At 36.0% G+C, this 26,913-nt stretch overlaps 4 protein-coding genes and 2 long non-coding RNA genes across 9 annotated transcripts; 3 read left to right on the forward strand and 3 right to left on the reverse strand.

Moving 5' to 3' along the window:
• The first annotated feature begins 1,045 nt into the window (after nt 1-1,045).
• Nucleotides 1,046-3,314, forward strand: RhoGDI (rho GDP-dissociation inhibitor). Its single transcript, XM_011315402.1, has 4 exons — nt 1,046-1,328; nt 1,521-1,715; nt 1,798-2,022; nt 2,222-3,314. The coding sequence occupies exons 2-4, from the start codon at nt 1,535-1,537 to the stop codon at nt 2,419-2,421; spliced, it is 606 nt and encodes a 201-aa protein (XP_011313704.1). The 5' UTR covers nt 1,046-1,328; nt 1,521-1,534; the 3' UTR covers nt 2,422-3,314.
• Nucleotides 2,375-4,807, reverse strand: LOC105273143 (uncharacterized). The gene is made up of 4 exons (XR_892884.1): nt 4,705-4,807; nt 4,428-4,500; nt 3,852-4,290; nt 2,375-2,461 (listed from the first exon to the last, which is right to left on the reverse strand). It is a non-coding gene; the product is annotated as an uncharacterized lncRNA (long non-coding RNA).
• Nucleotides 4,808-4,947: 140 nt separating this feature from the next.
• singed (fascin domain-containing protein singed) lies at nt 4,948-9,506 on the forward strand. Its single transcript, XM_011315401.1, has 8 exons — nt 4,948-5,086; nt 6,057-6,180; nt 6,263-6,506; nt 6,734-6,867; nt 6,931-7,223; nt 7,395-7,555; nt 7,768-8,238; nt 8,311-9,506. Exons 2-8 carry the CDS (start codon nt 6,121-6,123, stop codon nt 8,514-8,516), a joined length of 1,569 nt encoding a protein of 522 aa, XP_011313703.1. The 5' UTR covers nt 4,948-5,086; nt 6,057-6,120; the 3' UTR covers nt 8,517-9,506.
• RNaseZ (ribonuclease Z) lies at nt 9,504-12,975 on the reverse strand. Of its 2 annotated transcripts, XM_011315400.1 has the most exons (5): nt 12,959-12,975; nt 12,822-12,893; nt 12,669-12,761; nt 12,024-12,600; nt 9,504-11,956 (listed from the first exon to the last, which is right to left on the reverse strand). In XM_011315400.1, the coding sequence occupies exons 4-5, from the start codon at nt 12,249-12,251 to the stop codon at nt 9,713-9,715; spliced, it is 2,472 nt and encodes an 823-aa protein (XP_011313702.1). In that variant the 5' UTR covers nt 12,252-12,600; nt 12,669-12,761; nt 12,822-12,893; nt 12,959-12,975; the 3' UTR covers nt 9,504-9,712. The 2 variants fall into 2 exon arrangements, with proteins under 2 accessions (XP_011313702.1, XP_011313701.1); XM_011315399.1 differs by having other exon boundaries at nt 12,024-12,761.
• Nucleotides 12,976-14,649: 1,674 nt separating this feature from the next.
• On the reverse strand, nt 14,650-23,183 carry Moe (Moesin). 3 transcript variants are annotated; one of them, XM_011315397.1, is made up of 7 exons: nt 23,062-23,183; nt 22,173-22,235; nt 20,733-20,912; nt 17,720-17,842; nt 16,628-17,649; nt 16,333-16,549; nt 14,650-16,256 (listed from the first exon to the last, which is right to left on the reverse strand). In XM_011315397.1, exons 2-7 carry the CDS (start codon nt 22,182-22,184, stop codon nt 16,092-16,094), a joined length of 1,719 nt encoding a protein of 572 aa, XP_011313699.1. In that variant the 5' UTR covers nt 22,185-22,235; nt 23,062-23,183; the 3' UTR covers nt 14,650-16,091. The 3 variants fall into 3 exon arrangements, with proteins under 3 accessions (XP_011313699.1, XP_011313700.1, XP_011313698.1); XM_011315398.1 differs by lacking the exon at nt 23,062-23,183 and adding an exon at nt 22,968-23,055; XM_011315396.1 differs by lacking the exons at nt 22,173-22,235; nt 23,062-23,183 and adding an exon at nt 21,351-21,821.
• A 70-nt stretch (nt 23,184-23,253) lies between these two features.
• On the forward strand, nt 23,254-23,973 carry LOC105273139 (uncharacterized). The gene is made up of 2 exons (XR_892883.1): nt 23,254-23,669; nt 23,886-23,973. It is a non-coding gene; the product is annotated as an uncharacterized lncRNA (long non-coding RNA).
• The last annotated feature ends 2,940 nt before the right edge of the window (nt 23,974-26,913 follow it).

The following is a 26,913-nucleotide window of genomic DNA, read 5'->3' on the forward strand; positions in this document are numbered from 1 at the left end:
GAATTTTTCACCTTCAGTGAAAATTTCAGTGAATAGCTCTTCGGTTATCATGTGCTCCTGATACTTTGACAAAAATTTCGAATTTTTCACTTTCAGTGAAAATTTCAGTGAAGAGCTCCTCGATTGTCATGTTCTCCTGATACTTTTACAAAAATTTCGAATTTTTCAATTGCAGTGAATACTTATCGAAAGAAAAAATTGGAATTATTTAAAAAAAAAAATGAATGACGGCGGGATCGAACCCGGGCCGTTGGCGTGAGAGGCAAGCACGTTACCGCTAGGATAACGCACCAGAACAATAATTTGATTTCATTAGGAGTATATATTTTGCAAAAGTATCGTTTAAAAAAATTGTTAATTTGTCAATTTCACAGGATATCTTTCCGCTTTTCAAAAATTCAGTGTTTAAACGATATTTAGATTGATTAACCAATTAAAAAAAGATAAAATTGAAATTATTTAAAAAAAAAAAAATTATTGACGGCGGGATCGAACCCCGGCCGTCGGCGTGGAAGGCAAGCACGTTACCATTAAGACAACGCGCTCATTCTGCAATTATAATTTCATTAGTGGTATATCTTCAATACATTAAATAATTTTTTTCATTGAAAATCCACAAGATGTGGTTTCCCCCTTCCACACGTTCTATAGTCGGCTAAATTTCTGTTAAACAAATAAAAAACAAAAAGCATTCATACCGCAGAAAATAAAATTCACCCCATCGACTTGATAAACACCCCAGCATTGCAATAAAAACTTGGTTAATAAAAAAAAAACACCCCAACATGGCGTGTGGCGCCCTCCCTCTCTTGGGGTGGAGTATTACGATGACGCCATTAAATATTCTTATCCATAAATGTTTATTTATTTTATTTTTTGTTCAATAAATAAAATCAACATGACAAAATCACGAGAAAAAACATGTAAACTATTTTCTTCCCGCTCTTTTTAAGAGAGGGACATTCAAAAAAACATCAGTAGAATGCAATTGGAAAAAATAAATTGGATGAAAAGCGGAAGTTAATCCGCCCAATCAGCCATATTGTCGAGGCCTTTTCCGTTTGGCAAGAGAGCAAGCGACATTTGTCCGGTTGTGAAGATATTACATGTATACTATTTACTATGTCTCTTGGGACTGACGGAAAGGAATAGACGAGAGGATAAGTCTATCTCTGCACACGATATATTGTCAAGTACCAGAGATAAATACCGAGGAGTACCTATCGAATTAAGTAAATAAATAATTAATAATCATTCCAATTTTGGGATAACCAAATCCGGGACTGTTCAAGTGAATTACTGTGGGCTTTCATCATTTATAAATTACGGTGAGTTCTGCACATTGATGTTCATTATATCAACGAATAATCGCTGATAAGACAGATCATGTAGCACTGATTGAATCAATATAATTTCATTTTCAATTTGTCGGGCTTCAGTGAGAGAACAGCCGGGGGTATCGTACAGGATTTATGTGTCATTTCTTTTATTTATTTTTATTTTTTTGGTTTTTCGAGTAGTTGTCAAAGGCAAAATGGCAGATGCATCTGGTGATCATGTTGGCCCTGAGGAGGAATTGGAAGTTGAATCCACTTATAAGCCTCCACCAGAAAAAACAATCGAGCAGTTACTTGAGGCTGATAAAGAGGATGAAAGTTTGAGGAAATATAAAGAGACACTTTTGGGTGAAGCTAGAGCTGGGGGTATTATCGTTGGTGAGTGAGGTTGAAACAATTGGCTATTTATTAATTATCCTTTGGTATTGATTTGGATTTGATATTATGTATATTATTACAGATCCGAATGATCCCCGCAAAGTGATTGTAAAAAAATTGGCCCTCTGTGTTGCTGATAGACCCGACATGGAGCTTGATTTAACTGGAGATTTGACTCAGCTAAAAAAACAGACATTCACCATTAAAGAAGGCGTCAGCTATCGTATTCGAATTGATTTTATTGTTCAACGAGAGATTGTCCATGGTTTACGATACGTACAAAAGACATACAAGCTAGGAGTACCCGGTGAGTTCTCTCCTACATTTTTATTCCATTTCCCTTCCATTTAATTATCCAAACATGATCTAACGCTCATTAAATCTATATGCTGGCATCCAATAAAGGAGTGACAGGTAAAAACCACTCACCAAAATCATCTAGAAAGACTGCCATTAACACATTGCTGAGCAGATAAATAAACAAGTGTATGATTTTTTTTTTACAGTTGACAAGATGACGCATATGGTCGGATCTTATCCCCCCAAAACTGAAATCCAGTCGTACACAACTCCACCTGAAGATGCACCAGCAGGTGTTATGGCCCGAGGATCTTATACTGTGAGTTCTTTATTCACCGATGATGACAAGCATGAGCATCTCAAGTGGGAGTGGTCATTTCATATTAAGAAAGATTGGAAAGAATAATGATGGTCACTGCGCATTACAATTTCCATAATGAATCTTTCTGGAAACAATAAAAGTTAATTATTGCTAAGCCATCGAGTTTTTATAAATGGATGCATAGCAAATCCATTATTTTTCATTCACTTAGATTAATAATGATGATAATAATAATAATTATGATGATATGATTTTTCTGCTGGATTTAGAGATGTAGAGACCAAGGCCATATGGATTTGTGTGTGTAACGTTCTTGTGATTTTTTTTTTCTTGTCCTCTTTTTTATTTTTTCTTTTTTTTTTGCCCTAATGCCAGATCTTATGTCGAGATTTGAGAGGAAATTTGTGCAGATAAAATGAGAATTTATCCAATGAATGAGTGTTGAGAATATTACAACAGTCAATTTTTGAAAGTTCATTGGGACTAGGTTGCAATCACGTATTTTAAACGCCATGAAATTGATGAGAAATACAAGATTATATCAATTTTTTTAGGATAAAAATGTGAGAAATATATGTGTGAAAATGTACAAGTTTTTGGTGCCTCCGGAAGCATTTATATATATACAATATTCTCTGGTAGAATTAGTCGAGTCAACACTCCGTGCCTACCATCATACACTCAATGACCAATCTCATACTTTTTCCATTATTATTTTTTTTTTCTCAACCTTTCAATGGCTTGTTAATCATCGATAATCATACGAGTGTCATCGATAGAGCCTTTAGGCATGGTTGCACAAAGCCTAATCACGTTGTGTACTTTAATACCAGAAAATAGATGGATTTAGGATTGGTGCAGCCACCATTAACAACTATTTTACAACAATATACATTTATAATAAATTTATCAAGCCAAAATGCATTAATTGTACCCCATCAATGTAAAATATTTCAAAATAAACGTTTTACATAGTACGTTTAACTGAGATTGAAAATTATTGAATCGATTATCCGAGTAGGTATTGGATTTGTGATTAATGTTTGTTGACATTAATTTTTTTCACTTGTGAATGAAAATATTTTATTCTGTAGATGGCAGAATAGATGCAATCCGGTCACGGCCACGGCCACGGTCACGGTCACACTAAAGTTACGGTCTGATCGTTTTCTTCTCCATAATCCTTCCGTTCTCAACAGTTTTCAACGTCTCAACGTCTCATCGTCTCGGTCATTGACCCCCTCTCTTTATTTTCTACTTTTCTATTCACCACAATCCGATCTCTGTTCCGAATTGCATTTCAGATTAATTCAAACAACATTCATAATCATTTATGGGTGCATCCTGACAGATGTTCCAGGGACTTTAATCGCATCGTCGACTCAATAATATATTAAAACAAATTGTACAGTCATTCCAATCATTTTTAATAATTATCATAATGATAAACGAATTTTCAACGTCTGAGAATTTAGTAGGTTAACAGTAACAGATAAATAACGAGAACTTTTTACCTTTTTATTTCATTAATTATCCTACGGTGAAAACAATAGAGTTTATCCAGCTGATTAGGCAAATAAACTCTTCTAGTACCAAGAATGAGTTTAAACAAATGAATATTATCATGAGAAATTTTCGGTCTCATGAAATTCCACTAGTTGGTCAGTGAAACTCTGGAGATTTCCAAGTTCCCAGTCTAATTGTCAATAGGGGCCCAATTCCTTAGGATCATGAAAGTCATTCCGAGATTTCTCAACAGTAAACACCTTGTCAAACCTCCAAGTATTAGTGTCGCAATTTATATATACACGAGAAACGAGACAATTGGAGGGAATGACGACTCGTTCAAATATTTACAAACTCTTCATTCGTACGTAAATTTCTAATAATAAAAAAAAAATAAAATCATTTCCATGAATTAATATGCGAAAAATTGTCCATTCCCTCGAGCAACTGGAACGGTAAATAAAATCGTCATTAATTAATTTTTTCCATTCATGTAAATTCGACCGTTAAAATGAATGTCTCGTTTCCACATCCGTTAAATTTTATTCCTTTAATGAACTCAAATTCTTCAAGATTTAACTTACCACATTAATCCCGTTAATTGGCCCAATCCAGTGCAATTGGCGAACTGTAATTTCTTCTGGTTTTCATCTGAAGCTAGAAAGTACAACAAACATGCATTCATAATTTTCAGTTGTTCCCGGACAAAAGTTGATAAATAATTAACCAATCCTGATTAAAATAAAACATTTGGTAGGTTTGACAGATGGTGATATCGAGTGTGATTAGACAAAAAAAAATAATAGGAGAGCGATTGACGAAGGATGAATCGACTGAAATGAAATGAAAGAAGTGATGAACCTTGTGGCTGGCTAGGTCAATGGACACTTCGTGGTGTGTCAAGATGTAGTCCTGAATTGTTTTGACTCGGTGTTGGAATACATGTACACACCACCGCCACCAGTGGATGTTTTGTCCCTCTATCGTTTCCTTTGAGCATCACCCGCCTCCCCCGCCTATCCCGACTGCCGAGGGGATAACCCCACTAGGGGAGGATAGGGGAGCATCGACGAGGTAGAGGAGAGATGGCTGCTTCAGATCGTTTGTTCACGTTCACTGTTCACATCACGCACCAGTCGTGACAAGTTGCTCCTCGCTCTTCATCTTCTATTTCACTGTAATATTCATCTTCAATACTCCGGATTTCAAATAAACCACATCCTGTGATATATTTTCCTCGCAGGTGAGTAGGTGATCATCGCAATATTCATATTGTTATCCTGAATGATTTCTCATTTCAAGAAATGGGAGTATAGATTATTGGGGTGGACGTAGTCGTAGGATTATTAATTTTATAATGATACCATTGTTAGGATTGATTGACAATTTAATATCAATTGGTGGGGGATGATTTTATTAGGGAAGATGTGAATTATTATTTGGATTAGGATATATTCGGTATCGTCAACCGGCATTCTGCCGGCTTCTGTCTTGGTCTGTTAGTTGTGCGTGCGCTGACTCACACATTGGTGTGTATGGATTAAAAAAAATCCCCTGTAGTTTTGCCTGGGTGGGGTCGAAACCCGGGGGTTGAGACCGAAATGCTATGGCCTTGGCTTCATTGACTACCGAGCCAGCATCCATGATAACGCCTAAATATAACGAAAAAAATAAATAAATAAAATGCCCTTTCTGAAATTCCTAAATATATTCTCATTATTCGAATTGTCGGAATCGTGTGAACTATTTTCATTATTTTCCTTTTGTCTATTTATTTATATTTTATTGTTATAATTATTTATCATTTTATTGTTGTCAGGGTGTTTTTAGAATTTTTTATTTATAGTTTATTTTATAAATGAGATGATTCAGGATATTATTGAGCACGATCGCGGTAAAAGCGACACGATGACCAAGTTTAAAAATCTAGGCTGGTATAAATTTAATCTCGTGGTTGATAGATATGTGCAAGAAAAGAGCAATGTAACGGTTATGGTTTTGCGGGATCCTCACGCAAATACATACTACTCACCTCCAGCATATACACACATTCATATTTATTTCTTTTTACTAATTTAAAAGAGACATGCTCTGAAAACAGGTTTTAGGTAATGACACTAAATTCGCAGGTGAATAGTATGGACCGATGATCGTGCATAAAATACCTGTTGTAATGAATTTATAATAACAATTTTCTATAAAATAATTGACAGTACTACACAGAGGACTTGGAGATTGAAAGCAGGTGGTCGAGGTAATAGAAAACGAGTTGAAACAATGCAGAGCAACGGAGCGGAAGGTGTGAGCGAAAATGGAGTAGATAGAACTGGTTGGACGGTAAATCAATGATGTCTTCCTTTATAATTTTTTTGTGGCGAACCTCTCAATGCGTTATTTATGTTTATTTATTGGTATTCAGGTTGGCCTGATAAATGGCAAGTTCAAGTATTTAACTGCTGAAACATTTGGGTTTAAAATAAATGGGAATGGCTCGAGCTTGAAGAAAAAACAGCTTTGGACACTCGAAGGAAGTGAGCATCAAGTTTTTTTGCGCTCTCACTTGGATCGATATCTTGCTGTCGATCAATTTGGAAATGTCACCTGCGAGGCTGAAGATCCATCTGATCCTGGCTGCGCTTTTCAGATTCAGCTTGCTTCTGATGGTAAATATAACTATTAAAAAATATTTCCGAGTATCTCCAACTTCCTGCCTGAGAATCCCTATCACATCAATTGATGAAATTCCATGATAACAGGTATTGTTTTCCAGTTTACAAGATCTAAAGGTTAAATAAAATTTTATCTTATGATCCACTATTATCCACCATAAATTCCTCATAAAAGGGGATAATAAACAGATACTGAAGAGAAGTTAATTCGTTGATTGCAGGAAGTGGTAGGTGGGCTTTGAAAAATATACAGCGGGGATATTTCTTGGGTTCTAGTCCAGATGAACTCAAGTGTACAGCCAAGGCTCCAGGTGAGGCTGAATATTGGCTGGTGCATCTCGCAGCTCGACCACAGGTACTGATCCTTTCTAAAAACGATAAATACAGATTTTTTAATTTCAACATTTTGTGGTAACAGGTGAATCTACGATCAGCTGGGCGCAAACGTTTTGCTCATCTGAGCGCAACTCAGGACGAAATTCATGTTGACGCACCAGTACCTTGGGGTGAGGATACACTATTCACACTTGAATTCCGTCCAGCAGCTAACGCTGACAATGACACGGTTGGGCATGGTAAATCTGAAGGAGGTCATTATGCTCTTCACACCTGCAATAACAAGTATCTTGCTCGCGATGGAAAATTATTTGACAGTTGTACTCGAGAGTGCCTCTATGCCGCGGAATTCCACGCTGGATTGCTCGCACTGAGGTATTATTCATTTTCTCACGATAGACGGACTGAGACTAATTAGGCCACGAGCCATTTAATATCAATTCCTTCAATACAATTGAGATGAAAAAACGAATCATGTAGGCTGCATTACGATGATCTGATCATTTAATTTATGTCTGCGTTTTTTTAACGTTTTTATTTAATTAGGGATATTCATGGAGCCTATTTGGCGCCGATCGGTAGCAAAGCCGTTTTAAAATCACGATCAACAACTGTGACGCGAGACGAATTGTTCTCGTTGGAGGAATCCTTGCCACAAGCATCATTCGTTGCTGCACTCAATCAGCGTTACGTCTCTGTTAAGCAAGGTATATTTAACAAATTCAGAGTTTTACACGAAAAAGGATAAAAGTATAGTGTGATAGTGCCACCGGAACTTGCCTTACCCAAGCTGATTAAGAATTCATGAGTCATCTCTGTTGACGCGCACATGGAATATTAATAGATATTGACAATATTCAGAGAATAAATTTATCATTTACTCGTTGAAATATATTTTTTTTATTGATATTTGCAATAGGTGTCGATGTTACTGCAAATCAGGATGAAATATCAGGTCATGAGACATTCCAATTGGAGTTTGATCGTGTGACAAAACGATGGTATGTCAGAACAATGCAAGATCGTTACTGGAGTTTAGAGGCTGGTGGTGGAATTCAGGCTTCTGATCACAAACGTTCGTCGAATGCTCTATTCGATCTTGTCTGGCAGCCGGACGATGGAACAGTTGCGCTCAGAGCGAATAATGGAAAATTCCTCGCTACTAAACGCTCTGGGCATTTGTACGCCAACGCTGATTCACCGATATCTGGTGATTCCGATGCATCGAAATATTACTTTTATCTTATGAATCGGCCCATCCTCGTTCTACGTTGTGAGCAAGGATTTGTCGGGCCCAAAAGTGCTGCAAGCCCAAAACTCGAGTGCAATAAAGCCGCATACGAGACAATTCGCGTAGAGCGTTGTGAACGTGGTATTGTTCGTTTCAAGGGTACGCTTGAGCTATTTTATTTGGTAATTGCATGAATTATTATGAAATATCCAATGATTGTTATTGTTTCAGGGCAAAATGGTAAATATTGGAATGCTGATAATGAGGGAGTGACTGTCGACGCGGATCAACCGTCGGTTGGATTTTATTTGGAACTTCGTGAACCGTCTCGTATATGCATCAAGTGCACTGATGGCAGATATTTAACTGCTGGAAAAAATGGAGCTCTCCGTTTGGGTGAAACAGCTTATGAGGTGGCTACTAAGTGGGAATTCTAAGGCTCTCGGATTATTCAATTTAATTTTTATTCAACGCCTCTTTCTTTGCGGCATATAGTACTCTGAGAGACGGAGAGGGAGGGGAACAATAAATGTAGGGATAAAGCATAACTTTTACGCTACTAGCACTGAATATTAATAGTACATTGATTAAGATACGATTTATACTTTGAAGGAGCTATATAGTATACCCTCAATGAGTGTCGCATAAATCATAAAATCATTTTCAATTGTCTAATCTGACTATCCGCCGTCAAATGTCAAGGGTCAACCGTCCATCAGTCATTAACAATGGATAGGGTGAGTCGTTTTGAACTACCTGATTTTTCGTTTTTTATCTATTATTTTTATTCAACACGGTTAAACTGTCATACTCTCATTGGATATTTAGCTATCTACGGAATTAGTTATAACTATGATAGTCAGGTCAGATTATTAAATTGAAGGGAATTTTCCTCAGAGAAAAATCATTCCAATTTAATTCCCCTTGTGATTTTTCATTTTTATATGACTGTAAACTTTTATACCAAAATCATGAAAATTTACATGACATTTTTTAATATAAAATAAAGACCTAAATAATGATGGAAAATGATTTTTATATTTCGATGATATTTCCAATTTGCTCATGTTCGTTATTACCAGAACATTGAATTAATATTTTCGAGTAGAAGTCATCATTTTATCTAATCGCTGTGGCTAAATATTGCGAGTTATATATCAGCAAATATAGTGGAGGAAAGTGAACGTATACGCAAATTGTACATTATCCCTTTTTTCTTTTTATAATAATATTCATATTGTTATCATTTGGTTGAAGATTTTTGGAAAATCAAGTTTTACATAAATACACCGTGAATTAATCCATGGGCGGGTTAATAATGGAATGATAATATATACGGAATAATTTTATTTTGTTTTTTAATTTTAATTAATGGAAATGGTCTCTTCGACCATGAGAAGGTGATAATAAAAATTCTCTAACTATCATTTTATTTATTATTTTTTAAAGAAAATTTTCTCTATTACGCTTTATACAATTCTTCACAATTCGGTATATTACAGTATTGTATTGCTTAATAACTAACTGAAGGAAAGAATCATTGGAAATGGAGATGAAAAAAGACACATCATTAATAAAATGAGAAATGAAAATTTTCTTTGTTCATTAATCATAAAAAAAAAAAAAGGTGACACTACCTTGCGTCAACTACTGCTCTGTTTTCTTTTAGTTTACGTTTCAGTGCTTTCTCTTCGAGCAACGATAAAGATTCGCTGAATAAAATCCGTAAAACAGGATAAAATAGAGGTAAAAGTGGTAATTGGGAAAGACTTACGTGCATATTGTCGAAGGCAATTCCAACATTTAAAAGGTTTTGATCGTCAGGATTGTTGGGTAGATTCGGTATCTTCGAATATCTTTGACTAAAGTGCGTAAGTACAGTGAATTTAGAATTCATTCGTTGACCGATTGTTATTGCTTGGGACACAGTTGAGTGCATTTTCATTTTGGCTTCCTTTTCCATACTATCCTCCATTGTGGCTTCGTGAATGAGAAGATCGCAGTCTCTACCGAGATCTACAAGATAATTACAGGGTTGTGTGTCACCGCTGTAAACAATTTTTTGTCCATTCTCAAGAATCACTGAAACTCCGAATGAATGGAGACAGTGATTAACTTCAACAGTACTAATTTGGTCAATTTTCAATGAGTCTTTTAATTGTTCTTGTATATTGATAGGGAGCTTGTGCGAGTTGAGAATCAAATTTTGATTCGGAATTAAATTGAAAGACTTATTAATCCCTTCAAATTTAAGATGATAAATCTGTAGCCACGAGTAAATTTGTTTAGGTGCACACAGAAATACCGGATACTTCGTGATGAGTTGACGTTGTTGTAGAATACTGATAAGACCTAGATGATGATCTGCGTGGAGATGGGAAATATATATTCCCTTAATGCTTTCCAGTACCCCATTGATTTTGTCTTTCCCAAAGAAACGAGTCAGCTGTCCTAGAGTACCTTCACCGCAGTCGAATAATAAACTCGTTTCAGGATTGATTCTCAATAAAATTCCACTAGTATTTCGCACTTTGCTTGGTACACAAGAGCCCGTCCCGAGGATTAATAATTTTGGATACTCAGGTAAATGCGTCAGTGCTTTTGATTTCGCATTAATTTCCGTCTGCAGCTCAGCCAAGGCATCGAGAAATCCATCGACATTAAAAGCTTCGTCAATATCTTCCTTTCTATTCAGTTTTATTTCAGCTGTTTTATCGAAACCATCGAGTGGTCTTAAATGAAAAGCATTCAGGGTTTTTGCTCTGTGAATTCGCAGATTCAATTCTTCATCATTTTTTTCCACATTATCATTACTATTATCCACGGAGTCTCCGATAATTGGAAAAATAGTTGGATGAACCAAATTTAATTTGTGCTGAATTTTATGAAGCGCTTCGAAGCTGTAAGACTCATTTGCCCCATTGATAATCAAGTGCTCAGTGGTTTTTGGAAATCTCTCCATCCATTCTCTGTATTTTTTCATTTTCAATACCTCCTCGGGGGTAAAATGAACGACACAAGCCGCCCAATTATCTTCTATTTTTCCATCACTCTGATATTCTCGGAATATCTCATTCGATATTAGAGAATCTACATAATTCTCGTCGGGGCATTCCAATACGATGAACACCGGACCTGGAATTTCTGGATCACACACGTCCACACTTCTGATGAGGGTGCCATCAGGTAATGTCACATCCTTTCCAGCTTTCAAATCACCGAGAACAGGTCCAGGAGTCACTCCTTTCTCAACACATTTCTCAAGATTCAATCTTCCACTCTTTGGATGCAATTTACATATGTACGCAATACATCCCGTAATTTTTCGCAGACTAGACTCGACCTTGGGTAATTTATTAATCAACGGTCGCTGACGTTTTTGATACTGCTCAATCCGTCGTTTCCCATTTTTATTAAATTCGTGGGCGTAGTAATCAGTGTCGTCCTGAATAATTAATGATTGGTCAGAGTCCGAGGGAGTCTCACACGTGGAATTTGTGCTGATCAATGGAACGTAACGAATTGTCATGCAAGAGTCGTTGTAGACAGTACTCTCGGCGCAATTAGCCTCGGATACAGTCAAGTGAGCTAAGAAAGCAAATCGTTTGACAGCATCAAAAATATCAATTATTCCATCTGGTCCGTGGAGCTTTATTTCCGGTACTCCAGCATCCTGGATAGTCAAGGCCATACCGGGTAGTCCTCCCATATTTTTCCACGTGGGAGTTGTGAAGAAAACATGCTCCAACTTTGATAACCTCAAATGATGCTCGTGAGCTAGTCTTTGGGTACCTTCACCACAATTGAATAGATATTTTGAATGATCTGTCGAGACGTAGAGACTAGCTGGTGATCCAGGTGCACCACAACCCAGTACCTTTTTCACATAAAAATATATCATTACTTTATTAATTCTTATTATCAAAAATATTCATAACAATTACCTGGAGGGTTACAGTACTGGGAGATACTTTATCGAATTTCGAGAGCTTTTCTCGTCGCAGCTTTTGCAATTGACGTTGAAGATCTTTTTCAGACATTGAATTATCGTAGCTATGGTATTTCAATGTTGATAATGAGTAGGTACGTAAAATTGAATAATTATACGCACAAGTGCGTAAGAGATGCGAATGTTTGGAGAAGACTGGAGAAATGTACATTCGTGTATACATTTAATAATTTTTCCTGTTGGATTCACTCGAGAGGGAATTTTTTTTTCAAAAATTTGGACCGACCACCGAGACGAAACACATGGCGAAATTATTAGACGGTGTTAGTGTGAGGATTTATATACTTATATGCTTGTTTGTGTGGTACATGGCGCCCTGTCTTCGGAGTGTTCATTATTTGAATTACAAGTGTTATTTCCTTTTAAATAATTATTGTTAAATCATTCACTCACTAATCAATTGTTGATGGATATCCTCTCCGTTATTTATCAAGTTGAATCGAAGAATTTCCACTCGTATCTCTCACGAATTGTAATAAAATGAATTGATAAGTGATAATTAGACCTATCAACTAATTGTTTCGTTAATTTCATACCATAATAACTGACATTTTGGTGCTGTGATATAAAATTTACTTACTGAGTGCAAAAATTGCAGATCAACTCCAGAAAAACATTCATACGATATAAAATTTATCTTCGAATGATATAATTCCACCGAAAACTCGCGCAACTGAAAACAAATCATCGGTACTATTTTGTTAATATGCATGAGCTATTTAATATTGAATACCAATAAATTAATAGAATCCAGTGCTCGGTACTGGATTTGTAGATTAGTAATGCTCGATGTGGTTTTCTGCACCTAAAGATTAAATTATTCTGTAGAAATTGAAATTTTTATAATAATGACATTATAATAATGTTTACCTCATTAATTACTCGTTGACCGGATGAAGTAATGATTATTAAAATCGTTATATTTCCTGCTGTCCAGATTGCCGGGGTAATGATTTCTCTTTGGTAATGAGGCATGTTGGATATCGATAGTGATAAGACGATAATTGTATAAACAGTCCTGAGGAGAGATCCACATAATCGAAAAATCGCAGCGATAATCGGGGGTGAGTAGAAATTTGATATCTCGTAACATATGTTGTACAAGTCATTCCATGTCTCTCGGATAATTACAATTGTTGATTTATCTTTTATTATCAATTGGGAATTAATTACTCGGTGATTTGCCTCCGCATATTTTTGCTTTTGCCCTCTCAATGAATGGGAAATACTATTATTCAGGATTTTAAATTGATATTGTATTAGCATTAGAATTACTGCGTACTGTAGTAGTAGACCTGAACAAATTATGTGATTCCATTGGAATATTATAAAGTTGTCAACGAGGGATAATTTATTTTCTGCAAGCATGCACATGCCAATCCACAAACTGAATGAAAATATTAAGAGGAAAGTTGAATTGAATATTATTTTATTATGGGAATATATTTTTGGAAATGATATTGACTGATTGCGATGGAATTTTAACCACTTGTTGGTGATATCGATGTGGTACCGTCGATTCCAGTAAATATATCCTGTTATTAGAGCGCCAAGTAAATTTCCTCCTATTCCTAATATTTTATCCAATATTTTTAATACCATGGGTTTATTGGAATCTGTCATCATCTCGAATTCGCGAATACTCCAAATAATTATGAACGCGGATAGTGTTAGCAGCGTAGAATAAATACTGCAGAACTTTGAATAGGAAACTGTTGAAATAATTTCGGGGTTTTGTGAAGATTGGGGTGATATACTCAGGCTGAATGCTGCCGCACCAATTATATTTGAGAGAATCATAAATAATCGATATGATAGTATTTTTAATATTAATTTAATCCTCTTCATTTTTTTCGAGAAGTGATTCAATGATCCTCGATGAATACTGGTGTCTGAAAAATAATTCGAACCGAGAATTTCTCCTGGAAATTCTAGCTGCAATTCAGGGAAATCGATTGTCCAATATTTTTCAACGGAATTTAATAATTTTCCACGGACATTGAATAATAGATTATTCTATTCGCTCTGAGCACTGGTAAATATCGATGGACTAATAAAGATAGAGTTCGTCAATGAAAACAATCGATATTTTCTATGAAACAATTTATTTCCATTAATTTAAGTACGTGGTTTCGTGTGTTGAGAAAAAAAAAGTAGTAATAATAAAAATAACTGCACAGGTTTAGCATTTTTTTTTTTTTGATTCGAGAATTATATTATTTATGTTATGCGTTTGGAATGTCTTACCAGTAATTTAATGGTCAACGGTAGTCAACGTGATTTTGTGAATGATGAAATACATTTTTGTTTTTAACGGAAATAATATATTGTGACGTGAGATTTATCAGATGACACGGGCAGAAAATAATGATGAGATATCATTAAATCCCCAGCCTCTAGCACGTTTCGTATTTTCTTTATAATTATTACAATGATATTGATAACACTAGTAAACTGTAAACATTAATGCAATAACGCTGCTATTCTGTGAATATTAATATTAAATACCATCAAAAAATATCCACTATTATTTCAAAATGAATGATATAGATTTTTCCTAATTAAATCATGTTTTTTTATTGATATCAGGATCTCGTTTTCCCTCAATAAACGAATATTTTAAAAATTTGTAAAAAGTCACTGACAGGTGACACCATTTCAAATACTCTCCCAGAAAAAAAATCATCAAATCCTTGTTATACAATATTTCTCAAAATATCTAAAGTTATGTTTAAAAAACATTGGCAGCATCAACAGGTTGGATTATTTCCATTGCCTCGATTGGTATAGTGCCCTGACAAAAGCACACAAAAAATGTATATATTTTTATGCATATATAACTTCTTCAAGTATACGACATTCACTATCACCTTTTTCCCCAATTTTTTTTTGTTATTCCATTCTCCTTCAATCCGTCAATACATCGCACCCATTCTCATATTTAATTTCACATTTCTCTGATTCATTCGTTATCCCTTATCCCCAAAAACAATGAAAGAGAGAGGAAAAGAAATTGATGAGGCGGGGGTAGAGGGAAGAGAGGAGAAAGGAGGGGGAGGTGGTCCAGGTGGGTGGAAGAAGAGAGCGATATAGTTTGAGGGAAATGCTCTCGTTTAAACAATTCGTTTCTTTTTTTGTTCATTATTTGGTTAGTGGTTTTTAATTGTTGACATGGTTTTATAATCAATTTTGGTGGTAAAAAAATACACGGCCATCAGTTTGCCGGTAAATAGCTTCACTTTACCATTAGCGTGTTACATTATACCTACTAGGAAGGCCACAACAGTGTTTTTTAATATAAAATCACTAATTAATTGTGATTGTTCAAAGGTATTAACAGTGCGAGGATAAGCCACCGAGGCTATAATATCTGAGGGAAAACGCGCAATGATTTATATCATAAGAGTTGGGATTTTCTTTTACACTGAAAGTTCACATCAGTCCCATTCGATCCGGAAAAATTTTAAATAGAGTATCTTTCAAGAAAAATCTTTGTTTTCTTTTTTTTTTGCGTTTTATTTCCTTCTTTCTTAAAAACGTGAAAAATATTCTCCAAAATATCGCAGGAAGGACTGACTTTGACGCTTAAAAAATGGCAGAAAAATATAATTTTTTTTTGTTTTTAATTATGTGGAAAAAAAATTATAAGGCGGAAATGATCCATTGAGTGATCGATATGCAGATAGATGGTAAAATTTGTATCTTTTCATTTTCATTCGATAATGCATTTACATATTTAGAATTATGAGGATTACAGAGATGAGGGACTTACCATGGGGCCACTTTAATACAATTAATTCCTCCATTCCTATTTTTCACTGTGAAAGGTAATTATCTGTATTGCATTCCATTGAACTTGATATAATGCTAATATTTTGTTAATGGCTCTCTATCAAGCTGTGAAATGAATATAGAAATTTACAAATAATATTCTATGTGCCTCTCCCTCATCGATCTGCTCCTTTTTTATTGAGTGTTGAAAATAATGCCCCATAACGATAATTTACATGTTTTCAAACTGATCAACTCGGCGCTTAGTATTACCTTTGCGAATTTCACGCAAAGTCTTGTATTTGTCACGACCCTGACGAACATTTTCCCTGTGAATTTTATCCATAACCGTCTCTTTAGTTTCATCTCGAGACTGGGCAAGATCTTGTTTTAATGCCTGAAAAATGAGAAAAATCCTTGATAAAAATAAAATAGCTATTGATGAAAGTCAAGTTAAATAAAAAAAATGATACCTTGAGCTGATCATGGAGACGTTCGTTTCTCTCTGCCAGTGTGCGTCGTTCTTCGACAGGATCAATGATAGATTCATCCGTGACTAGATCTTTAGTGACGTCACCATGAGGGGCCTCATCCTCTCCCTCGTCTTCACCATCCTCGTTCTCCTCAACATGATGATGATGTGGAGTGGTAGTTGCTTGAAAAGCTCTATCAGCTTCCTCTTGTCGTAGTCTTAAAAATAATTATATAAATTTAATACACATGATCACCATCTCAATATATTTCAATAAAAGCAGAGATAGAATTTACCTAGCAGCTTCGACTTCCTCCTGTAATCGACGCGCCTCAGCATCTTTAGCTTCGACTTCCGACTGAATGCGCATAACTTCCTCCTGTTTAGCATGAATTTCTTGTTCCAACTTGGCGCGCTCAGCCGCCTCCATCTCGTGAGAACGCTCAAGTTTCTCCATCATAGCAGTCAATTCCTTCTGACGATCCTCAAGCTCCTCTTTAGCCTGCTGCAATTGTCTCAGTTGTTCTTCCAAACGTCTAATCATTTCTTGAGCTTCATTGAGTTCTGCCTGCCGCCTATCCATCTCTTCAGCCATACTTCTGAGTCGCTCCTCATATTCCTGCTGTTTCTTCTCAGCACGTTCACGCGCTGCTATTTCCAACTGGAGCTTCTCACGCTGCTGCTGCTTAGCTATCTTCTCATCACGTGCCTGAGCCTTCATTTGCTGAACATCAATGGTATCTGGCTTGCGTCTACGCATGTACAGCTCGTGATTGCCCATACAAAGTGCCAAGATTCTTTTGTTGATCTTGACCCTTGGTGCAAAGAATACAAAATCCGGTGCCTTCTTGTCAATTGGTTTTATTATAAATTTTTTATCATTGAAAGAAATATTGCGTATTTCCGACCATGGAAAACCAATCTTCGGCGTCAATTTGTCATCTTTCTCATAGATATTGAGTCCAAGTGCGTCAACACCCAACCACAGCTCGGTTCCTTTTTTATTTCTTATCTCAAAGTAATTGACACCATACATCTCCAAATCCTGAGCGATCTTCAGATATTCCATCATGCCATCCTCTCGCAGCATCCCACGATGCTCTTGCCACCATGTCGTGATGGAACTCTCCCACTCTTCTTTGCTCATCTTGTGTTGATCCATAACACGCTGAGGAAGAAGGCGATCATTGGCGAGGAATCCCGGTGTATGGATTCCCTTTTGAAAATCACCATGTCTCGCCTGAACTGCGTACGAGGCCAACAATACTGATGTCTCAGGTGGACAATATATGTCATCAGTGAGAATGGCATTTTTCACCTTCAAAACATCACCCATTTATTTGTTATTACTATTTTATCTTCAGTCAGCATGAATTCAAGATTATTACCTGGAGATAAAAAAGTCGTAGAGTAATGTCTTGTATGAGCTCCTCAGCAACGTCCTCGGGATAAAATTTGGCACGAAATTTGAACTGCAGGGGATTCTCTTTCTTCACCTCCTGGCTCATTACCTGTAATCCAATATATTTTTTTATTTAATAATTGATTCTCTTTATCCAATAACACGAGTCACTCGTAATTTTCTCTAGTTCCACACTATCATTCATATTCATGGCTGAAAATTTAATTACAAATGTAATCCGAGCACTACACAAATTCATAATTACACTAATAATAATATAATAGTAATAATCACAATAAAAATCACTACAACAACTACAACAGCAATAATAATAATATAAATAATCATAGAATTAATTATAAGTAAGCTGTGGATTTATTTGTACGTCAGCTCCACTTTAATAATTATTCGAGGAATATTTCTGTCCAATGATTATTGTTATTTTTCTAGATAATTGGTAGATGAAATTGTGGTATAACAGTAGAAATGCAATGCGTGATTAATGATGTTGTGTAAGAATAATTGACAGTAGGTATTAACTGTCAACGTTTCAGTCGTCAAACGTAATAACGAAAATAAATAAAAAATATGATGTAATTTATATTATCCACTGGCTTTTGAGCCTTCAATTTCGAATGATTAAATACTATTAATGAACATTTTTTTGACACGTATTCTCAAATTCATGCAATAATTTAAACTCTTACGTGCCAGATATTTCTTCGGCTGCACGGTAGTACCTGCAATAATTTGCCATACATTTTCTTCACCGTATCAGACAAAAAAGTCATCGTTTTTTATTTATTTATTTATTTTTTACTCCCATCGGGGATAAACATCGCTAATTGTAAGAAAAAAAAAATTACCTCATGACATATGACAGGCCATAATAACAGATACATTTATATATATAGTTCATAATCAGCACAAACTCCAATTTCACAATATAGCTAGCGCAATTATTCTATTATTTTTTAACTTATTTCTCATTCCAGCAATTTTGCAGTAACTAATTTTCATACACGTACATTTGAAAAATAAAATAATAAATAATATGTTTGCGAGTTGAATCTAGTGGGGATTACAATAAATTATTGCACCTTACCCTGCAGAAGAATGAAAGTCCAGGCTTCCAGTTGTTAGCATCGGTATGCGTATTGGAGAAAAAAAAAAGACAAGGAAAATAATGTCACATTAAAGGACAATCTCAACACGATTAAAAATTTTTCCGGTTTATTATTATTTCCGTAAGATAATTTTTTCAATTTATCATTACCAGGGATGGTTAGTAGGAGTATACGCCAATAATACCAACAAGTTTTTTCATGCTTTTCTGTTTTTGTGATGAGTAATTTTTGTTCATGTTGTTCCATATTCAAGATAACAGAAGAAAAAAAAATATTAATGTCACGACAGAACAAGGACTTGTCCTCGTAATGTCTTCCTTGTGTCTGCAATTATTTGCGTTCTTTCATTCATTCAATCATTCATAAATTTCCAGCCTGTGATTTATTAATTCTCAGGTACAAGCAATTAAATATCAACAAACTCATATAGGTCAACCGAAAATATTCTACTTTACAACGCCATCCCCGTTATATTTGACGATCATTCGAATGAAAATATAAAATAAATAAATGTTTCAAGTTATTTATATCAATGAGTTTGAACACGGTAAAAAGTACATCCTCATCAACTCTAAGAAAAAGATTCCTCCCGATGAATCATTGGTATGCGTTTCCAAAGTTGAGAGATATGATTCGTGGAATTAACGTCAATGAATTATCCTCCGTCTAATGAAGGACACAAAGACTCAACTGACGGTATCAATTGAATTTCTCCTTAGAGTACTTAACAATGAGAAAATCCTACATGAATCTGTGACATGTTTGATACATTAAAGGTCGAGTTTAATCGAGTTTGAGTTGTTGGTACGAATTGTGCTGTACACTGGAGTTTAAAAGCCTAGTTAATATGGATATTACGTAAGGATCCACGAGTACAGAGTCCACAAGTACACAGTGCACACCTGGATGTCTTTTTTTTTTCTATTTCATCACGAGATGAACGAAGAGTCCCGATAAAGTGATGCTACTATGGCATTGAAAGACTCTACTTCTTCAGCCCTACAGATGTACTTCCAAAAATTGTTATTCAACAATTGCTACAATTTATTGAATAAATTTTCGATGGAGGGGTTCTACCATACGTGTGGCAAGGGCAACAAATTTCTGTTGGATGAAAGGAAATGCCTGTTTTTATCGAGCCCTTGATTATTCACATGACATAATCAATTCTAAGATGAGGAGAAATACGGAATTCACCACTAGATCAGATCTACTCTTCCGGAAATAAATCTTACCAGTTCCCCATCATACTCATCGTCATCAGAATCCGAATCTGAACAACCTCTCAGCTTCCGTACTTTCCTTTTGACCTCCTTTTTAACGACTCGTGTTAAAGCACTCTCTGGCTGCTTGCAAATTTCATTGGTTTTAAAGAGAACAAGATTTTCAACATCTAACACGAGAATTATTGAATTTTCTCTACCAGGAAATCATGTGATTTCTTTACCAAATGGATAAACTAATATTAATCCTGATAATTTGTTTATGGAGAGTTTATAAAAGACTGAAGTGTCGAAATAAATAAATTGAGCAATTTATAACAAAACTTGTGGGAAACATCCGAGGCAGATAGCCTACACACGTATCCCCCGGGGAGACCGATGACATCATTATTTGTCATCTTCACATGGCTTTTTAATTTTTTTTTCCTCTTTCAATTTTTTTATAGCCATTTGTGACGCAATTCCCCTGACAGCGTTGGATTGCTTGAGTGACGCATGAAGAAAAGAGAAAGATATAGGACAAGGCTTAGATACTGAATGCGTGATGATTAAAGTTCAGGTATCCTTCAAGGAAATTCATCGCTGAGGTTGATGACGTGTGGGAATAATAATGGAAAATAGAAATTGAGAATTGGGGAATTAGACTTACCTTTTTGTAGAGCTTTATCCAGGTGAGATCGCCTTTGATATCGGTGTACTGGAGTCCAAAGAACCAAACTTCACGTAGACCAATGGTTTTAACAACTTGATCGAACAGTTGTTTACCAGTGGTTGCCTGCTGGATAGCAAACTCCAGCTCGGCATCCATCGTGGTCACCCTGACGTTCATCTTCATGGTCCCACGTTCAATTAATCGATCAATCATGAAACAGAAAAATAAAACAAACAAGATTTAATATTGGAATTGTTAATGGATCGTCTCTCGTGATAATTCAATATTTGCTATTGAGACACCCGGTATAAAGTCGGCGCCTTTTCTGGGACGGGAGGTTCAAACACCGGTTTCTCTTCAGGTATAGGAAGCCTGACCTTCTGCACCAATTTGAAAGAAAAGAGAAGGAAAAAGGGAAAAAAATAACGGGAATTCGTAGAAACGTGAGTGGAAATGAATTCTCTCAAATTTTACACTTAAAATTTTTTCATTTCGAAAAAAAACTGGGAGAGTCCACGGATCACGTTGTATTATAGATAAAAATAATGATAATGGGGGGACAGAGGGGATCACAATTGAATGAGAGGAAAAAGAAAAATGAGAGCCGCGCCTTACCATTTTCGAACTGGCCACCATGTTTATCACGTGACGTGAACTAACCACAGTACAACACAAATAAAATAATGAAACTCGTAACCAATAATTCAATTCACTTTCTAGAATTTCGTTATAATTCGCCAATAGTAACAACAATTCCGCGTCACAAGTGCACGTCACACGACTCTTATATTTAATAATATAATGAATGATTGGATTGATATTTTCTGAATATTCCAATATGTTCGGACACTTTGGTTGCAGATTGAACAATGGGCCAAGGGGCAAGTGCAGCCCCAACCGGCGTCTACTCTCCAGGCGCCTTTTTATCCCCACTACAATTTTTATATTCGCCTTTCCTTTCTTCTTTTTATTTTACAACTGAAATGTTTTCGGAGGGGAATAAAAAGCCGAGGGTTCACTCTGGCTGTTTAGTTTCCTTCTTCAAACCTTAGGCGTGGACTGGTGGAAAATGAAGATGGAGAATGCGTCGGGGCGATAATGGTCACGTGAACAAGCCGGTCCGCTAACTTGCAGCCAATCGGTGAACGTTTACTCTACCGGGTGTTCATTTGAATGTAACTTAAATGATTTGTCAACGTCAAGGTTTATTGTCGGTTTTCGAGAAGAAAATGACACTTTAATTACATTTTTTCAATTAATTAATGATTACGAAACATCTTCATTGAATAATTAACACGATTTTAATGACGCCGAAACGATAAATTTTTTTAATTAAACAATTGGGGAATCTATGTTATCTCCGTTTTTACTGATGAGTATTGATAATGAGAAGTATTTTTTAATTACTGTGGGGGGCTGATAAAATTATTAACTTACGGGTTTCGGCATTTTGGAGGTTTCAGATGGGATAGGTCTCAACTAAAACTGGATGGCTGTAATCTGTAACAAAAGGGACAACAATTCATGCAGTACATTGAATTATTATTCAATTATTGAGACATGAAAAAAAAAATTGATTGAAGGATCTCATTTGTGGCAGATGTGGCACTGATGATAGACCTGAGGCCAAAGAAAAAAATCATCAACTTGGATGAACCGTTTTCTCATTCAAGGTCATCAAGAGTTGTGCCACATATAAGTACATGGGAGTACATCAAGAGAACATGTGCAATAATTCATTCTTTCATAATTTTATCAATTAAAACGCCATTGATAGAAATTTGTCATTAAGTCGGCAGCCTTTCTGTTTCTTCCACTAAAAACTTTTTTGACAGTGAAAATTATTGGTTACGTTAATTGCTATTGGTGTAGCACTCAATTGATTGATTAATGATTCCATATTGATCGATGTTTTGGAATTTTCTCTTTGGTTGAGGGAACTAGAAACGTGGAGCAATCTGAAGATGGAAGAATAGTACATTTCTCCAGAATTAATTTAACAGGGCTATCACGCGAATGACATCAAATTTTGTTATCATCTCTACGATAAAATATTGAAATATATGTGGATACGGAATTAATAAAAATATAATTACAGACTAATGAGCGTTCGATTAATCACATTAACTCACAATAATATTGAAAATATTTAAATTCGTTTTAGAAAAGTAGAATATCGGTGCCGCCCTAGTGACAATCCATCAGAGTCAGTGATAAAAATTACGTATTTACCTGTTATACATAAGAGTGTAATATATATTAGGGAGATGGGAGTGTTGTTTTGGGGAGTGTATTATAAATTGACAGATCTTGAATTGGTGATCACCTTTGAGGATGAGAGGAGTTGAAAAAAATCTTGCAATCCACACCCAAAAAATCCCGTCACGTTGAACAAATACTGACACCTCACTGATAATATGGCCGCCAGAGTTGCTCGGCTGTTTCACTGGCTCGACTGTTCCCTCTCTCGTTTTTACTGCTTGAGTCAGAGATTATGTCGTCTCGGTCTTATCGCCAGGACGCCAGTTACAACTCACCAGTGCCAAGGGGCAACTGCTTTCTAAAGCTCCGGAAAGTTGACACTCTGATGAAATAAATTAATTATTACAATAATTTATATCGTTTGCAAATGGTTTGCATGTGAAAGCTAGCTAAAAATTTCTGTTTGCAAGTGCTCCAAAATTTTTTTATGAATTTTTTAAAAAATTATAAAATGTGGTGCTATCTTTCCGAAAGTTGGCACCATATTTTCCGAAAATAAATGATAGACGGTTCGGCAGGGGCTTAATGGATGCGGAATCGTTTGCAAGAGATTGATAGTGAAACTATTAATAGTTTGCATTATTTTTCTTGTCATAAATTAATAATAACAGCTGGCGTTAAAAAGTGACAGGAGTTTCTGGCTTCAACGACGAGGGGGCGCCACCATGCCAGGTGGTAAAATTTGAACTGCTTAAATGTTATGACTGCAAAATTATTTTGATAAAATTTCAAACAAGTATGGAAAATCGATTTCACCATCATATAAGATTAAATAGAAAATATCATAAGTGTTTTATTTCTAAGATTATTTACATCAGGGGAGGCGTGTCAATCCACTTTGTAACAATAACTCAGTACGTTTTTTTTAATCAAAAATATATATTGCAGCAAAATACTAATCATTCTGGAAAAGGCTTAATCTAACATTGATGATTCATCGAGCACGTAAACCAATCCCATCGGCTTCATATACTTAGAAGCAGATATATCCTGGACTGCACAGGAATGACCGTCGTACAACTGCCAAGTACCAGACGATACTGGACAGTGGGCTATGTAGCGTCCTTTTGTGGCTGAAATTACCCCGACTAATCTGTAAACATACATTGCAATAAATCAGATTCCAAAAAATAAATATTCGTTTTCGAATAATTTGATTCAAATTAATTGAGTAGTAAATATACCTGAAAAAAGAATGCACTTTTATGATGGAGGGGATGTCGGAGAGGCAACATTTTTGTGGTTGTGAGAGATTCAAAAATATGTGAAAATTCATCCTTGTCTCGATGGTACACGAGCCTGAGCACTGGCATTGACATTGGACATTCTTCAGCCATTGATGATATTCCAGAGCTTGTTCTAACTTACTCGATTCTGTCATAAAAGACGTATAATTTATTTCCAGTACTGGAATGCTTTCCACGTGGTAACCACAAACGTTACAATTATATGTCTTCCACTGACTAGGCTGAGTAGAAAAAAACTGGGTCCATATGTCTGCCGGAGTGCCACATCCTCTAATGTCATAAGAGTCAATAATGCCTGAGGGATTTTTCATGCATTGATAGATACCATCATCACACTTAGATTTCAGTAGGAGCATTCTGTCTTTGTAAATTTGTTTTGAATCGATTCCATCGAGAAGGGCGACGATCAACTGGAAGACACAGTTATCCTCCGAATTGCGAATCAGTAACTCGTAATTCGGATCGTCTGCAGCTGAACACCATAGTATATTAACTAAAGTGTCAAAACCGGAAGTATTACTTGTGTGATAGACTATTCCATCGATGACAATCCCAGGTAGGAGCTGCCCGGACTGTAGTAAATGTACCGTTCCACCTTTAGTAGTTATACTGTCATCGAAGGTGAAGGAGTTGACGAAAACTTCAAGTTTCTCCTTGCCCCTCCAGTTATCACGAGACGTTGTATCAGAGTCGTCAAACTGGGATCCAAATCCATTGTCTTTGTTGGAAGAACTTTCAACCATATGTCTTGAAATTTTTATGCTCTCCTTTTGGGTGGTTTTCCCCTCCGCTGGCATCGGTTCATTTACTACTATGTGAACATCAGTGGTTTTGCGTTTCATGGAATACATTCGAATATAAATTGCTGCATGAGGCTCGATTTTCGTTCTGTTAGCGGTGCACGTCGTTATTTGTGGCTGCATATCATTGTAAAATTCCCACGTCCTCATTCTCCTGTAGCAATAGCTCGACCAATGTCCAGGTTGATGATGTATTACTCCAGCTAGGCGATATTTATAGTCTTTTAACTCAATGGTAGTAGGTATATCGCTTAGATAACATGACAAGCCTGTCAGTTGCTGCAAGTTGGCCCGGATGTCCAATTCTACGTATACTTGTAAACTGTAATCAATGGTTGTTGTTAAAAGCTCACCGCAGCCATCATTCTGACATATGTAGTTATGGGGCTGATTGAAAACTCCGCACTTCGTCATGGCTTGAAAACCTTCAGCAGCGATAACATCATGTTTCACCCATAAACTATATCTAGGGGCCGAGGAATCACCACACTGAGAACAATTAAAATTGATCATGGCAGAAGGAAGATGACGAAAACATTTTACCCACATTTCCTGAGGATTTCCCCAGCTGTTAATCGTAGATGAAGATAAATTTGGAGTTTTAATGTACTGAGTATTAATTGATTCAGGCAAAAGACGTGCAAGGAGTTTGACTCTAGCATCATAAATCTGCTTGGTTGCTCCATTCTCCACAAAATTTGAGATGAATTTCATTGTATCATTTTCTAGTGATTGTAAATGATCCAAATATTGTCGATCATCGATGGCAGCCTCCCTTAATATTTGAATAACAGCATCGAATGGGCATGTGTTTACTGCATAATAGTATTTCCCATCAATTAGAGTTGGAGTTTTCACTCTGTTTCCATTCAATAGCACAGACTTCTTCTGTTTCGTTCCAAATAATTCATTTTGATATTCAATATCAGGCTGGATTTGAAAATAAAATCCAGATACTTCTGGAATCATCTTGTCATGCCAAATATTTTTGTTCAATTCTATGGTCGTGGGAAGTGTCTCCGGCCATCCAGAGGCAACATGTAAGTCACTGTGATTTTTGGCTTCTTCTACATGCAGTACTTTGCCTGCTATTGGTGGTTGCAACATTGACTCGCCCGTACCACCTGACATGGTATCCTCTTCTCTATGTGGTGCCTCGTCAGCTGCTGGTTGAGTTGGACTTGAATCTTCCATTTTTTTCAGTAGAGGACTTGGACAAGGACCTTGCATCTGACAGAATACTTTCAATTTCGAATTTAAGATTATTCCATTGGCTTCACGATCATCATGCAGAATTTTCAGAAATTTATCTACTCGAATAGGACCATTATAATTTTTTAAAACTCTGTGTTTAAGGTCAGCGAAATGTCCTTCCACGTAGCTAGTAGTTGCATGTCCTCGACTATACGGCACAGCCACTGAAGTCCACAAACAGAATTCATATGCCAATGGTAGAAACTGTTTGAAAAACTCTGGACAAAAAAAACAATTTGGTTCAGATCCATCTTTTACGACTCGACTTGCTTTTTCGTAAATTGCATCGATCCATAATTTTACTCGACTCGTGATTCCATCATTTTTTGTGGAATTTTCGTCGCTCTCTTCATACAATAGGTTTTCATTTGAGTTTTTCTCCATTCCGGATTCCAGGGGAAACTCACGAGAACTAATTTTTTCCTCCAGGTTTTTACGTGCATCCAAAGGAGAAAAACCATTCTGTGTGATTGAGTCGACATGTTCGTGAAGACCAACAATGCAAAACAGTGAAAAAATTTCCTCGAAATTTTCCAATACATTACAATCCACCAGTTGAGCAAGAACTAATAAATAAAACTTTCGAACCATTGCATATTTGATAGTCTGGACAGA

Source organism: Fopius arisanus, unplaced genomic scaffold (genome assembly GCF_000806365.1).
Source record: "Fopius arisanus strain USDA-PBARC FA_bdor unplaced genomic scaffold, ASM80636v1 scaffold00004, whole genome shotgun sequence".
Lineage (NCBI taxonomy): Eukaryota > Metazoa > Arthropoda > Insecta > Hymenoptera > Braconidae > Fopius > Fopius arisanus.